General features: G+C 35.4%; 1 protein-coding gene across 1 annotated transcript in view; it reads left to right on the forward strand.

Annotated features, from left to right (window-relative positions):
* Positions 1 to 16,990, forward strand: part of LOC130575505 (DNA primase large subunit-like) — a gene marked incomplete at its 5' end in the record, with an annotated part of 35,163 nt that overhangs the window by 9,342 nt on the left and 8,831 nt on the right. Inside the window, 2 exons of the mRNA XM_057369431.1 lie at positions 14,676 to 14,802; positions 15,664 to 15,746. Of these exons, the coding sequence (XP_057225414.1) occupies positions 14,676 to 14,802; positions 15,664 to 15,746 (210 nt within the window). The remainder of the gene's footprint in view (positions 1 to 14,675; positions 14,803 to 15,663; positions 15,747 to 16,990) is intronic.

Raw genomic sequence — 16,990 nt, forward strand, 5'->3', positions numbered from 1 at the left:
TTATTTCCTTTGATATTGCAATTCGATATTGCACTGGTTTTTATTATTGATGTATATGCTACTGAAGCACAGCTTAAAATTGTACAAGAGTGTGGGGGTTTATTACTATATTTCCAAATTATCCTTGTGACAGAACAGCTTTCTTGTCCTTGTGACTTCCTGCTGAAAACAAGACATGGCTCTTGAGCCCCTGTGTTCTAGGACTGTTTCCTCACAGATGTGGTACCGCTCTGGCTTGCAAAGGCTCTTACTTGTCCTGATTCAGTCTTCCAGATTAATTTACTGTGGTTTCATATGGCCCGTTGTTTTCTATCACAGTTGATCACAAGTGGCAAGGAGCAGGTTGTTTTCTAGGTGTCTGAAATAAGCTTCTTCATCTGCTCCTGCTTGTGAAGGTCCTTTTCAACCTTCCTCAGAGTCTRTTATTGGTAAAGAAGCAAACCCTTCACAATGAAGCTTTTCAACTTGAGCTGATTCACTGATATATTCTAGGTGTTTTTTCCACACCTGGTGATCATGTAAGAAGCTGAGGACTGACAAACTGACAGCCATATACCACATCAGTACGCAAAGGAATATGTCTCCTACTCTGTTAAAAAACAATAAACTTTGGGATGAAGATACAAGCCAATGAGATAGTTCCAGTGACTTTATTTTCCTAGCTGCTCAATTTCTTTTCCAGATGATCCTAGGAGGCCCTTGAGTCTGGATTCARGAGTGAGCTTTTACCTCAGTTGCAAACAGCTGATGTTGAATATTTCTTCCAAGGCCAACCAGAWATTCCATGAAGGGAARCTTGGACTAGGGRCCTCCTGAGGTCCTTTCCARCCTGAATTATTATTAYCCCCKTTATTYTGCAGACAGGGCTGAATCCAGGTAAAAGCATTTGTATGTGAGAGCCAGCCGCTAGAGGGAGACAAGATAGTAGGGAATAAACAAATATAATGTATGGATGTTAATTAGAAGAGTTTRTGCTCTAGTGCTTTGTAAGTCTGTACAATTATATTATTTGAAAAGCCCTGTGCATTTAAACAAAAATAGAAGTAGGCACTTGGTAATCTTCAGGTCAGTGCTTTTAAGCACATACAKCTATCCCCAGTGCAATTTACAATGCATGGATGAAGAAGGGGTTCTTTTGAACAACCTCCACCTGCTCAAATCCCCAGGAATATTTTCTCTATCAATCAGTTGGTTACATTTGGGTTTGGTATTTTACTTTCTTGCTTGTTAGAGATTTGAGGGTTGGTTTGCTCTTAGATTTTTTTTTTCCTTACTTGCCCCCTTTATATTGGGGAATGTTTTATTCATAAACCACAAAAGGATCTTTATTCTGTCAATTTTTAGTTATAATTATCTGATTTATTTAATGTTTGTTTTTTTTCTTGAGTTACTTAAACTTTACAAATCTGCAGCCTAAAATGRCATTTTGAACAGCAAGCCACAATATTTAACGTCTAAGAGATAAAGATATAATTGAAATCCCTCTATATGGATTAAAATCTCATTAAAAAAATTGTACGTCAGTAGTACTGTAATGTAAATAGGTGGTCAGGCTTGAAATCTCCTGAGATGTATAAAGACTAAAATAGAACTTCAAGAAAATGTTTTCTCTGCTAGGATATATAAAACAAAATTGCAGTATCAGTGCAGCATATATTGGCTGTAAGATCTTATTTCCTGTGTTCTGTAGAAGTGAAGGACTATGCCATGGTAACAAAGTGTTGATATAGTAAAGAATATTGTTGTTGCTTTCGTTGGTTATCAGCGGTTGAGATATTCACATTAGTGATTAAATTGTATTTTTATGTTAAACTTATCATAAAATCAAAAAGATTTGTTTCCCCTTCCACCAATGGCTGTAAAAATTAGCTTCAGTAGAAAGCTAATTTCTACTGAAAAAAATTAGTAGAAATTATTATCTGCATTTGTCTTTGATTATTTGGAATTTATGATTTCARACTCTAGTTGTAGTGAAATAGAACAAGTGAATTTTAAAGATTTTGAGTGAATAATTTTTATTATGTATTTGCAAGATACATTCCATTCATAACATTTATTATATGTTGAATGACTATATTTACCTAGTAGAACTGAGTATAAAGACAGTAAAAATGCTATTACAGTATGTTTCAAAATATGTTTTATATTCTACAAAGTTAGCTCATGAAATTTTTTTAATAGCAAGCTAAAAGTGATTTAATTGTCAGAAGAAACATGAAAATGCATTTTTCATTTGCATGACTCATTTTGATTCCCAAAATTACTGTAAAAAAATCAAGCTATAAATGCATGGGTTGCTGGTGTTACATTTGAATCAAGCTGAATTAGTAGTATTCTTGTTGGTTGTATCTGGAAAAGATTTTTTTTTTCCTTTGGCTGTGGTAGTTTGCTAATAAGCAATGAGGAATTGGTCTTAAATAACTGAAAATCCTGAGGACTTATGTTGTAGGCATCTATTATTCTTACCCATTTGTTTCCATATGAATGGTTGGAGCTGAGCCTGACAACTAGAATTTCCTTGCAAGATCTCTGTGATCTGGCCATGGAGTTTAGAATCATAGAATCATAATATCTTTCTTTAGCTGACTGGAAATAAGCTTCAATTGCAATTAATATTGGGTTATTTTTGGCTTTATGACTATCACAGTATGTGTGTTAAGTCTGTGCAAGATTCTTGCTGTCATATATTGTTATTTAAAGTCGTGTTTTATAGGTGGGAATTTGTCCTTTGTGTCCTTCATGTCGTGTGTGTCCTGTGCACATTCGTTTATGCTCACTAGCATTCTGTTCGCTTCTGTGGAATGCCTCAGAATTCTGAAAGCTCATCTGAATCCTGTTGGTGTATGCTGACATGCTGGTCTGCATGGTTTGCTTTTGTCAATTTGTTTTTTGTGCCTATTGACTACAGCAGTAGGAAGGTCATCTGAAATGAGAGGACTGAGAGATCACACTCACAGGAGTTGCATTTGATTGTATTCCAAGGAGGGTATTTAGGGACATGGCTTAGTGGTGGATTTGGCAATGTTAGGCTTATGGTTGGACTCGATCTTAAAGGTCTTTTCTAACATAAATGAGTCCATGTTGCTGTGATCATACTTGAATAACTTCTTGCAGAGTCCTGTTAAATTGTGCCAAAGCATAGGAAGGAACTGGGATAAAATTCCTTACTGACTGTATCAAATGCAGAGATGATTAGCAATACCTGTAAGGATATAACTGTGGCTAGAGGGAAGTCCTTATTAGCATTGTCAGTGTTACTTGTSTTTAGTCTTGTGTACACAATGGTTCTGGAAAGGCTGCAGAAAATTAGCTCATCTAATCAGAGCTAGAGATAGCTGTGTGCTTCCYGTTTAATTAAGCATCGTGAGATCAAATCAAAATTGTTTAAAGTTGTTTGCATCAGATAATGATTTTTATTAGGACTTAGATATAAATAATAGTATGAWATTGCTGTCATTAAAGTAACATGCCATGTTGCATTTATGGATGTTGCTGCCTGATATGATTAATAATACAAGTTCTGCAAAGCGTTTGATACCATTTCTACTTTCCTGACGATAAAAAATTCTGACTTTGCTGCAGAGAGATTTACTAATAACATCTACATTGTTCACAATCCTCACACAAATATGTGCTAGTTTTTAGGTATTGCTGCTCTGACCTCTTYACTAAACAAAAAATACGGACTTTTTCTGTGGCAGTTTCTCTTRCAGCTTGTTTTACTTTTGGTTCCAAATTAGACAAGTACATGAAGCACAGAATAATTTTGGTTGACACATAAGAAGTCAGATGATGAGAAATGAGATGTGAGTATAAGATTACACGTTCTACTTATTTCAGGAAAATAAGATGAAAGTTTTTTTTTTTCCACCTTTTTTGCCCATATGCTGTATTTGTAATCACCACTGAAAAGGTACTGTTGACTCACAATTTTATGTAAACATAAATATATAAATAAACACACATGCACGTCTCTTCCAATGGTAGATTCTGGACCAGTTCCTTTTGGCAGGGGATTAATCTGTAATTTCACTTGGTACTGTTTTCTTTCAGTTTGCATTGTTATTTTTTTTTGACTGACACATTGAAAGTTCCGAGCACCAGAAGGAATAAAAACAAAGCAAACCCTTACTTTTTTACCTTTTACTTGTAAGAATTTTTTTGACTTTAAACATTACCTGACCTTTTAAACCCAAGGTGCTCACAGGTTTATCAGTGAAGTTAAAGATGCTAAGGAGAAAATGTCTTTGGGACATAATTACATTTTAATTATGCCCTGTAGCTAATATGGATGCATATTAAACTCAATCATATCTGTGTACTTCCCTCTGAAAGTTTGTTTTCTGAGGCCTTAAATTAAAAWTCTGCATATTAGTTTATTTTACAGTTATCTAAGCATAGGAATATTGACAAAAATCTGTTTCACATTCATTTTATAAATATTTTCATGAGACTGTATTTTTTTTACAGAAACTTCTAATTAGAAACCATTAATTTTTTCATTATAGATTCAAAGCCTTGAAGCACTATTTCTTAAATTAAATGGATGTGGTAGAAACCCATTATTTTTTGCCATATTTTTGTTTCATGTTATTCCAATGTTATTCCAATGTTATTCCAATGGACCCCAATGAAGATGAGGTACTAGAAACCATTACAGTATTAGACTGTAATATCTATGAAGGCTTTACTGTGCATATAAATATTTGTGGTATCACAGTAATAAGTGACAGTAAAAATGTGTGGTCTTCCATTCCAAGGTCAATCCCTTTTTTAATTTTCTCAATTATTCTRGTTAAAACTGGAACTCTGCTGTCTTTGTTGTGATATCATTTGYCTATGATTATGCACTTGAAAGTGCTTTAATTTATTCAAAATTTTTTTAACCAGTTAAAAATGTATGATTTTCAGTTTTCTTCTTCTGAATTACATTAAAAGGGAAAATTTTGGGCAGTCTTTCAGCCTGTGGCATGTCTTAGGGATAGAGAAGACCTCTAGTWATAATCTCTCTTCCAGGACATTCCAGGTTTTAGTAATGTTTAACTGTGCTAGCTACCATAAAAAGAAATAGGATCACTTTTTGTAGTTGTTACATATTAGACACAGAAATCTGTGTTTAATAAYACAGTGAACTGGTAGGTGATAAGGTTCTTGAAGTGAAGACAGTGAAAGCAATAATTATCGTTCCTGTACTAAAACTAATTTAGATCAGAATCTGCTCTCTTATGACTTGTTTTATTCTCAGCAACACACATTGCTGTAGATACTCCATGATGTAGTGTCTTTTTAGAGCTGCATGTATAAAAACGAATTTTGAAGCCAGACCTTTAATTTTCTCCGATTCCTTTTGTAGTTTTGAACCACTTGTCAGTCTTGCACTTTATTATCAGTGTAGTCAGACTGTACTTGTCAGAAGAGGTTTCTGTTTTATTGGCCTGCACAGCAGCAAGAAAGTCATTCCATGACATTTTAAGAAAGGTAATATATGGATTTGCCTATCTGGCCGATAAATTTCTAAGTTTTGGGATTGTGAAGTGTCTGAATGTCACTAAATGTAGAGCTTTTAGCAGACTCTTTGAATACCTTCTTAACCATAYAGCTCTCTCTCTAACCACCTGCTGAAAAATCCCCTCTGCACATTGCTGCACACACCACTGGTAATGTATTTAAGCTCTTTGGCTCTTTACCCCAAGTTCTGAGATGGGGTTAGCAGTTTTTGAGATGCAAATCWTTTCATCTGTATCTTTTTATTACCTTCCAGGACAAGCTGAATGACATAGCAGGTCTCTTCCTGTTGTGTTCCTGTACTTTTTGAACATAAAAGTTTTGATTAAATAGTTTTTCAATCTTTTCAATTTTAAAGTTATTTTATCAAACATTCAGATATCCTGTAATTGTATAAACTGTTTTCAAAAACAAACCTCAGAATTCTGAATACTTCTGTTTGATAAGGTCSATGTAATTGCTGTAACATATAGCTGTCATATTCCATCTGTCTATATTCAGTCAGTAAATCATGGTTATATTTCATATTCAGTCATCCAGAAAAGCAGCATGTTTTTATCAAATGTGCACTCTGCTGATATACCACAATAGGCACGATGTAAATAAAAATGTACTTTTGCTTTCAGAATTGATTTAGCATTCTGCCTCATGTCTTTGAAATCTATTGAATCTCATGAATAAAGACAGAACAGCTCTTCATACATTATTTGTTGTACATGCAATTTATGTTTTGGAAATTTAATATGTTGATTTAGGAAAGGGAAATGACTATGCTAAGTATAAAGTGCTATATAATAAGCTGAATATTTCAACATTATRGAGGTTGCTACTTCTTAAAAGAAGGTTGGGTTCTGATTTTGTATGAAATGTGCAGTGCTATTTAGCTGTGAAACTGAATTCCTTGTAATGTGGTGTGTGCTGAGCTTTCACTGCTCCCTGCATCCCTTCTTAAATCTACTCACAAAGCAGAAAAGCCAGATGTCACTCAAATATGTGGGGGTTTTTTTGTGGTTTTTTTTGTTTGTTTTTTTTGTTTGTTTGTTTTTGTTTTTGTTTTTTTTTGTTTCCCTGTTTTTCTCCTGGTCCCCTGCTGTATGTGTGGGAGTGGAAGCATGTGGTCTTTATGACAAGTTTTGCTGTTTAAATTCCAATTTATTTTCTTTTTCTATTTCATCTGCTTAATGGAGTTGGATTTGAGGCATGAGAAGTAGGGCAATACTAGTGAACTCTTAACAAAAAATTGTTTTAAATAAATGCTGTAGTTTGTCTCTTTCTTGTACTTTGTTGCCACAGTTATTTCCCTGTTTTTATAAGTTTACAGCAGGCAATAAAAATGAGATATATTACTTTTCCTGAGACAGTTCAGAGCAGCCTGATAGTAGAGCTTCTTTATTCTTCTGTTCTCATTTTCCCTGCAGTCAAATAATCTTTTAGTAAAAAAAGGAAAATAGTCTTGTGTATTTTTAGAACAAGCTTTCTTTTGTTGAGTGCAGAAAGGCTCTTGTCATAATTGCCATCTAGAGTTGAAATATGTCTTGATTATAGTGCAGTTTGCATAAGATAGAATATAAAATGTTCTTTATATGTAAGCAGTTCTYTTTATTATGACAGCAAGGGCTGATACCTGGTTTTCTGCACTTCTGTTTGGTCATTATCTTAAAATGTGATTTTGTCTTTTATTGCCCTGCTAATAAATAAATAAAATTGGTTTTACAGCAGAGTTTTTAGAGAATGCCAGTTTGCAGARAGAGAGAGAGAAAGTGATCTTGAGCCAAACAATGTTGTTAGGAGGGCTCCAATATGTAGTTTACTACATGTTCAAAAGATCTGACAAACATCAGCTATCCATGTACTGTTTTGKGTTTTATTGCCTTGCTTTTGTCATTCTTTTATGACTGCCTCAAAAAAGTTAAGTGTCTATGTGTCTAGAGTAGACGTAAGGAATACTTATCAGCCTGAGGAAATTTATTCATTATTCAGTCTCCTTGTAATTTTGTTTTAAGAATTATTTGTGTTATTTTCCAGTGGTCAATTTATTTGGAAAATAAATCAATWTGTTTTAATCTGCACTTATTCTAAGGATTTGCTAACTGGGATTAATATCCTTTTGTTCTGTCACTGATCCTTGTCCAAGAGGTTTAACTGTATCTCAGTAAAAGGCARGGGGTTTTGCTACAGTTGTATCAAATTTTGATAATTTTGTCACTTTGGTTGAAGGGATGTTTTTCAGTCCCAAGTCACTGAATCTCTTTATGTGATGTTGCCATGTTTGAAAATCTGAGGTTTGGGGTAAAATTCTAATAAAGCTGTAGAATATCATATGAGAGCATTCTTGTTTAGGGAATTGGTAGATCTTCAATAAGCAGTAGGAAATTAGTTTTTGGACTTGGGGTCCCTGGCCAGTCTTCATTCATCTTCTCTGTAAATCTGTRATACATTGTGCTGTGGTATACATATAAGTATGGATTTCTCTCAGTTTTGATACAAACTTACTGAATTTCTTTTCTCCTTGGTATACATTCTCTTTACACTTGGATTATAAGTTGCCTTTATGATCAATAGAAATCTAGCCTATGTAGTCAATAGTGTCTGGAGAATGATTTATTTAATGAGCCTCTAGGTGCCTACGTTAGGGCAAATGGAATTGCTCCCCAGACTCCTCTGATTGCATTGACCTCCATTGATAAAGGGAGATGTCTAGATTCAGATGTCTGGAGTRGAATCTTATTCCTGCAGATGCAATTAGTTACTATTCTACTTCTGTTTAACTTTCTTAGTCATCAGAATAAAAATAGAGAGAGTAAGTAAGTACCAACCAAGCCATGAGTGGTACACAGTACATCTGCTCACCATGTGCTGACCGGTGTCCCCCAGTCCCTAAGCAGTGACCCAGCCAACCTAGAGCAGTTTATGTACTGAGCATGGTGTTCTGTGGGATGGARTATCCCTTAACTGTCCCATCTGTGCTTCCTCCCATCTGCTTGTGCACCTTCTCACTGGCAGAGCACAGGAAACTGAGAAGTGCTTGGTTTAGAGGAGCACTAATAATAAACAATCAAAATGTCAAGTGAGTTAACAACATAATTCTCATACTAAATCCTAAACATAGCCCTGTACCAGCTACTGGAAAGAAAATTAACTTTATCCCAACTGAAATAATCAGAATGATTTAGATATAGAGAGAAATACTGCATTTTTTTGGAAGTTGCTAATAAAATCTTCAGTAGGTGACCAAGCRTGTGCCTAAGGAAAATCAAGTTGTTATAGGAGATGGCTTTAAGATGTGTTGTGTTGATAATTGGATGCAGTGTCTTGAGGCAGAAGACAGCCTGCTGTGGTTTACATTGTATTTGTCCTGGTTCAAAGTCTTGGTGCATGTAATTGTGTGAAGAAATTGTGTACATAAATGGTATATTTAGTTAAATTATACCAAGGCAAGCTGAGACTGCAGTAAATAAAAGCCTACGGTATCAGATTTTTGCCAGGTCATCAGCCACACACTTTATGCTCGTGAGGGTAGTATACAAAGTGTTTGACTGATGCAGAAATTTTCTGATTTTTTTATGAAATAGATGAAGCCATTTCCAGGGCAAAGTGGCTCTTGCCTCATGTAGTTTGAAAATCCTGTAACTGGAAGGGAAAAGGTTTTTTTATACTGCTGTGAATTGATCTGTGCTGACTGCTACACAATGTGTTGGTTTTCCAGCTTAGTTTAGGTGATGTCTCTGATCTCTACTTTTGAGGTAGAAATTGGGCCACAGGATGATAATTTACGGAAAATTTTTGTTGTTGGCAGATAGAGAAGCATTTATTTGTGCTCCTGAATGAAAACTGTGCTTGCAAAAAGATAATCTCAAGTTGAGGTTGTTTAAGAATGAGCTTAAAAAATAGAAAAGTTGCTTGGATAAAGATATGCCAACTAAGCAGTGTCAACGGGAATGATTTGAGGGACTGCCTAGGAAATGGATGAAAAAGAGAACCAATTATTTCAGAAGATACACAAATGTSTGTGATAAATTTATGAATTTGAAGCTGTTATCTATACAGGCTCAACAATTTTAGACAGGAAATTAACACCTCTTTTTTTTAAACCATCACTGGGTAAGCCCAATTCATTGGGTAAGCCAAATTCCTTGAATTTTGCAGACTTGGAACTAATCTGCTGGTCAGCCAAGAAGCTAGACAAAGTKAGTGCACCATTTTGCTTAGTTGATAGACTTTAAATAAGTTTCCCAGTACTGTAAGGAATAGATGCATAAAATTTCATATGAATATATGAAAGTAGTTTTAACTGAAATATTGAAGTTTTGTGGAATTGTGAATCTGAGCATACAGGGCTTGTCAGCAAATTATTTTTCATCCTAATATGCATGCTGAATATCAGATCTGCTATCCAATTTTATGGGGCACCTAGTTCTATTTACAGATACTAATCTGTAAATATTGAAAGTGGTACAAGGAAAGTAACTGTCAGTGATGACATGCTGCCTGTTGTTCGGTGGCTGGGGTGCCTGGAGAATGTAATTTCTTGTACAATTGTAAAAGTGTATTCTGTTATATCAAACTGATAATTATGGGGCAGACATGACCCATGCTTTCCTGCTTTATCCATTGAAAACTTTCCTTCCTTTGAAGGAAAGTTTTCAGTGGATAAAGTTCCTTTCCTTTCCTGCCAAATGGTCCAGTTGAGATTCATCCTCATTCCATATCTAAAGGTCTMGTATGCGTTTATGTGATCAGAACTTACTGAAAACAGCTTTTCCTGAAGTTCCTATCTGGAACATGGTCATCTGGTATTGGGCTGTACCAGTTGCAGATTTATAGCCTTTAGATATCTGTATCTCTGTCTATCCCTTTTTATTTATACTATAATTTATAACTTGTCTATTGTCTAGTGAAGGCTATCTAGTACAGTATGCATGTCTTAACTTACATTCATTTGGCAAATCAATCTGTTACCCTGATACTCACATGAAAATATAATGTAAAAACAAAMTGTGAGTTCCTTGTTACAGTACACTTATCTATACCAAGTGAACCATCTCCCAGGCCTCCTGTATTCTGGCTTTGGACTATTTGTTTTGTCCCACTAATCAGTACTAAGAGCTTTGTTTCTTATAGGGAGAAGTTTTTGCAAGAAAGCCTCAGTGTCACCAGGATACCCAGTATCATCATTTGTATATTCAGCATCATACAATGGACATGTCAGTTCATTGCAGCAAATACTGGTGCATAAAACCTCAAAACTGCCCACTTACCTCATCTGAAATGCACTGCTGGTGACATCGTGTGCACCCTACAGCATGCCTGGAGGAAAGAGAAATCTTTAACAAATTTTGTTTTCAGTGATCAAATTAAAACTTCGAGAATTGACTTGCAGTTTTTAAAACAAAAATTCACACTGCTGCTAATGCCTAGACTTGCAGATTCCAAGATCCAGGTGACAATTTTTGGTAGGGCTGCCTTTGCCTCAGCTTCTTGACTTCAGTGTGAACCAGTTCATTGCTTAAAGAAGGCATATTTCTTGATCTCTTTCTCCATTGCCAAAGCTATGGCCCATTTACCTCACACATAAACTATAAATGTGTTGCAGATTTTAGAAAGCTCAGAGAACTGAACATAAGCAAAGTGAGATAGTCCTGATGTGGGACATACAGTTAAGAAATTGCAGAGAATCTTTGCTGTCATGTGGGACCAGCAGTAGCTCATATAGTATAATGTAATCTGCAAAATGTAGGTCTCAGTGTAATGATGTTGCTTCAGTATTGCTGTTTCGTGGTAACTTTGGCAGTTTCCATTGATATTTAGCACAGACTATGATGGGATGTGTAGAACATACCCAGCTTTTCTATGAATAATTTTTTGCTTTTTTATTCTGTTGTTTCATCTCAGTGGAAATTGCCACGCAGAGAACAAGGGAAATGTATTTGCTCCTGCAGCATCGTTACTGTTGAGCGAGTTCATATCAGGATTCAGTAAGACCCTCRAAAGTTCTTACAAAAATCATCAATAAATTGTGGTGATTTTTCAAATCACTTAATTTGAGTTTGACCTTTTACTGGTTGTTGCCATAATGCCCTTTTAGTGGTTTCAGTTAGAATAGATGGTAATAGTAGTTTTATAGGGTTTTAAGCTGTTTTTCTAAAGTAGTTTACAAGCAATTTATAAGCAGTTAGAGTGACCCTGCTAAATCCACATGCATGATTTCTGCTGTGTATAATTTATTTTGTTAAAGCTCCTTTAATTGAAGGAGCTTTAATTGAACCACATCAGTTTGGGATGTTAGAATAAACAGGAAGGGACAGATCCCTCTGCCTTCTGGTTTCTGCAGATTTCAAACATCGCTAATTTTACGTTGATGCTTTTCCTCAAAAAGGGGTTGCTCCTCAGGATTTTTTTTTTTTTCCTGTATGCACATCCTAGAGTGGTGGTATTAGAAAAGAATGAGGCTGCCCATGGAGTTCATTCCTCAGGGTACAAAGAAGGCTGTTCTGCAGGATGTGTTTCCTGTAATGAAATGCTGCAGTTCACAGTTTCTTCCTGCTGGGGATGACCACACAGCCTGTCAGATACTGGCCCTGCTAAAATCATCTTTCCTTGATCAATGATAAGAAAAGCTGAATCACAAGGATGACAGAGCTCTCAGTGAAGCATGTAGCTGCACGTGTGCCAACTTTGCACCACATAGCTGYGTTCTTCTCTGCCATCTGCCACTGCAAAATCTCTCCAAACAGGATTACAAAGAAAGCGAGGAGAAAATATCCAACCTGTCCCAAGGCTGTGTTGTGTTATTATGTAGCTGTTGTTTCTATTCACGGCAAGAGCTGCTTCTCAGCGTAATGAGTTGGGTACTAAAAGTAATTTCTGCGGGCATTAAGGCAAGTGATGTGAAAAGCACAGCTCAAGATTTTCGTATACAGAGCTGTTCAAGAGGGGTGTTAATTTTCTAGGAAACTAAGCRGTACATCCTGAAGCAGTCACAATTTGCTTTGCCCTTGAAAAAAAAACCAACTTAGTCTAACTTAATTGCTTGCTCAAATATCCTTTGTTAAGAAGATGAAATGTGCTTTGATTCATCTTTTGAAAAGGAGGAAAGATTCCAGAGCTTCTGGGTAGAAGAATAGGTGGCTACAGGATCACAGATTCCATGTGCAGTTTAACAGGCTCATGCAGAGATTGGAAATTAAAATGCACACATTTTTGTATTTGATCTTTGCTGTTTTTCAGGAGTAACCAGACCATTTGCAGCTCCAGCAGGGGCAGCAGCAGGACTTGGCCAGCAGTTGCTGGTGCCCTGTGARGKGGTGGRGAGCTGTTCCCYGGSCCTTCTGAGTGTGTGCTCACACCTMGAAAATKCTTTCTAATGAGTTGATGAGCCTGACTCTGTTGCTAGAAAAAGCAGTGTTCGTTTGCCATTCAACCAACCAGTTCTTTTATCTCCTGAGCAAAAAGGTTGACTAAATGGGAAGCAATATTCCCACCTGCTTGATCCTGCCTGTGGCAATGCTGCAAAACAAAATGCTGTTTTTTCTTCCCCTTCCTGCTTTTTAAAAAGTCTTTTAAAGTAGYGAAAAGTCACTTTGTCAAATGCACWGTATGGATTAATTAGTCAATGTTTGTTCAGAGCTTTGGATGCCTTAAGCCTTATTAGGGTTGAATGCTGAATGTTAGGCTTCTTCATGCATTGACTTGATCATAAGCAGCATCTTGATGGAGGAGTTTCTTTTTTTACTGTTTGAATCAGCTGCAATTTAGGATTTTATTCTCAAAGTTTGTGTATGTTTTTATACATGTTTATGATGTATATTTGCATATTGTGTCATAGTTTCAGGTAACTATATTTTCAAAAACATTGAGGCATTTTATATGAAGAAAAAACTATTTATGTTTTTGTTTTATTTTTGTTATCTTTAGGCCAGTCAAGAGATTTCATAGGAGAGATTTCATAAGAGATTCATATTCAGTATATAAATATTATGAAGTACTATTTGGGTATCCACAGTCCAAACAGGGAGCTACTTTTTTTTTTCTGTAGAAATGAGAGTATCCTTGCAATAGTAGTGTTGGCAGTTGTATGTTGAATGATTTTTCTTAGTATATTACATTGTCTTTTATTACYAAAATACCAGAGTCAGAGTAAAAAATTAATTGAAAGTCATTTTTGAGAAGAAAACATAAATCTTATGGGATTTATCCATATTTAGATGCATATTTTAAGATTAATGCTATAATTTTGAATTTAGCAAGAGCAGAGTTGTTCCTTTTATGTATTGTCATAGTTCTTTTTTGAGGTGAAGAGAGACTGAAGATGTGTAATTCTAAATATGATGCTTCATTATGTTATATTTGTGGCTTATAGAACTAGAAGTATGGTATTTGAACAAATGTTCCTTTATGTCTTAGAATAGCTAGTGCAATTTAATGCATTAAAGTTAAGTAATCTAATTCTACTACAGATTTTATGTCACCTATTACCACRTAAAAATGACGTGAACTCATGTAATTGAAWGGTCTTCACAGGACTTAYSTAAAATGATATATTGACAGCTTTATGTTCAGCTGTCAAGATAAATGTTTGATCACATCTGTGTTCCTTTAGAAGATTTCATTTTATTGGAGGGGTTGATAGTCTATTGGTAGACAAAAGAGAAAATCTTTTTTRTGCAAGCAAAGTATACTTCATTTTAGAATCTGATGAATTGAACTTCAGTGCTGAAGCARAGTGTAGGTGCAGCATTATACTTTGGGAGAACAAGAATGTAATCCTGAGTAAAGAAATCAGTATTTCTATTTTTTGTTCCCCTGATCAGGCAATCAATTTGTGGACATTTGTGRAAGATTTTAAATGACCCTGTTGTCTCCATTTACTAATATTGTGGGGTTCAAAATTCTGGTCTTTAAATATCTTATCTTTAAAGCTATAACAGAATCAGCTGGGAAGAGCTTAAATCAATGAGTTACCCACTTCCCTTRTGATGTGTCTGTAAAACATATGTGTACAAATGCAATTTCGTGTAACATAAAACCCAAAGCTAGCAACAACTAGGTTTTTATTTTCCTCAGTTTGAGTATGTTTGGAAAATTTATTTTGTTATTCAGTATTTCTATTTGCAGAGCAGATGGAGTTACTGCTCCAATATGTAAGAATTTATTCTTCTGTTTTTATTCAGTTTGACAAAGGATATGCTTACAGCATTCGYCACAACTATGGGAAAGAAGGAAAGAGGACTGATTACACCCCATACAGYTGCATGAAGATTATCATGTCCAATCCACCAAGTCAAGGGGATTATCATGGTGAGTTCCTTAAGGGGAAAAACCCCAAGTGTTTACAAGCAGCAGAATTCCTTGGCTAGAGAAGTTATTCCCTCCTGTAGTCTCTTAAATTGTGTATTTAATTTCCAGACATAGTGGACTTGAACTGTTCTCTTTAGATCGAACTTGATAACTGCTGTTTTWTATACATTGTGTTACGGAGTTCAAGGAGATTTTAAATGTGCAGATTGTGCAGATTTTAAATATGTTTTAAGAAATGACCAATTAGATGTGTTCTCAAATAAGAATTCAATTGTACAGGAATTGTGAAGTTTGCTAGGGTATTTAAAAAACCCCTACCAGTGTATGACTAAACAGCAAACCTGCACKGGCTTCACTGTTATTGTGCTGGTGCTAAGTCAGTTGTTCAGTTGTGTCTCAAAACTCGCTCTGGGACAAAAAAAAATCTGCTGTTACTAAGGTGGTTGAACTTTCTAAGGTACTTATAGAGAGATATTTTTACAACAGACTGCTTTTAAAGACCAGTTGTCTCTCATTACTTTTATTTTCTCGGTCTTTTTCCACAGCTATTAAATGTACCAATACTATCATTGTTAGTAAGGAACTAACAAACTCTTTTCCTGTCAGTGAATGAGAATTGTGGCCTGTTTATGGTGGGATATTTTATGTGACTCTTGRGCCTGTGGTGCCCTGATAATTCTGCAATAGAGTAATTATTTAAAGAAAAAAAAAAGCAAGCAATTGTACACATGGGTAATTAACTTTCCTATTAATAAGCTGTTAGACAATTAGGAACAGCTTAGCTGGTCTCTTGAGTGCCTTAGTGCACTAACTCCTGAGTAAACAGCCTTGTTTGTGAGCTTGCATGTTTTTTACTGTCAGGGTGCCCATTCCGCCACAGTGATCCCGAGCTACTGAAGCAAAAGCTGCAGTTATACAAGATCCCTCCCAGTGGAATARCTCAGGTAAGGCATATTTCGCCTGACACTTTCATTAATAAGGCACTGCTTTTCAATTTTACTTTCTATTCATGTAGGAATGCCATATGCAATTTGTCAGTGTGCATTGTGAAATATTTCTTCTTATAAAATGTTTACACCAGAATTTTTGCTTTCTGGCTGCAGTGCTCCCACTGATGTGATGATTACTGTCACCACTTTTTATTGTTTAGTATTATGGGTAKGTTTATTACTATAGTGGATACGATGCAGAATTTTGTCCTACTTTGGTTTACTGCACTGTGATTAGAAAAGAAGTTTAGATGAATCTGGCAGTGTTTTAGAGAATTTCTTCTTGCATTTACTTGTGGATGACTACTGTCTAGTCAGTACACCAATGTAATTATTTTCTATTATAAACTTCTAAAACCCATACATTCCTCATCATCTGTTGTGCTAACTTCCTTTAATCAACAAAAGCACATAAATAGCTAATGAAATTAAGCAGAAATTTTTATCAACTTTTAGAAAATGTAAACTTAAATTGAAAATCTATCTTAYATAGCAAAAACAGTATAGGAATTGTAACTTTGAGATGTATCCTTAAGGACTGTGACTCTCACCACTTACTCTAGCAASAGTTTAAGGCAGTAAGAGAGTGTCATCATTTTTATTGAAGGAAGATGTACTGGTGAGATGTAAGCTGAGACCAAACAATTTTGTATAATAAATGTCCGGAATCTTCCTTAGGTCCACAGAACAAACCTGCTTTAATTGTTTTCTTTAGTTCAAGTGGAATGTCACCATTGTTTGTCAGGCATCAGCAAACTGTTGTACTAGATAGAAAAGTATGTGAAAGTTCCACTTAAAGCAGTCTGCCTTGGAAGGATTAATTAAGATACAAATTAAAAGGGAATACTTTTAAAGAGTTTATTGCTCACTCATAGTAATTTTGGACAAAGTCTTGAAATACCCATACTTTTTCCTAGGGATTGTTTTTGCCTTTTCTTTTTTTCTCCCTGTTTTCTCCTGGTTCATATCAGTAAACATCCAAATATCTGAGAGGCCCTAGAGATACTTCCCTTTGGCTTTTTTCCCTTATATATGCATSAAGAATTGATGCCGGTCTGGGATTTTTATCCTGCTAATCATTGGAAAGATTGGTGAGGATTTACTGGCTTAGATGCCTTGTTATATGTGTGGATAGGATTTAGTAGAGGTTATTTCTTCAGCAAATTTGCACAGTTAGGCAGTATCTTTATATTTAATGT

This window comes from Malurus melanocephalus, unplaced genomic scaffold (genome assembly GCF_030028575.1).
Source record: "Malurus melanocephalus ecotype Western Australia unplaced genomic scaffold, MMel_1.1 scaffold_109, whole genome shotgun sequence".
NCBI classification, from domain to species: Eukaryota; Metazoa; Chordata; class Aves; order Passeriformes; family Maluridae; genus Malurus; species Malurus melanocephalus.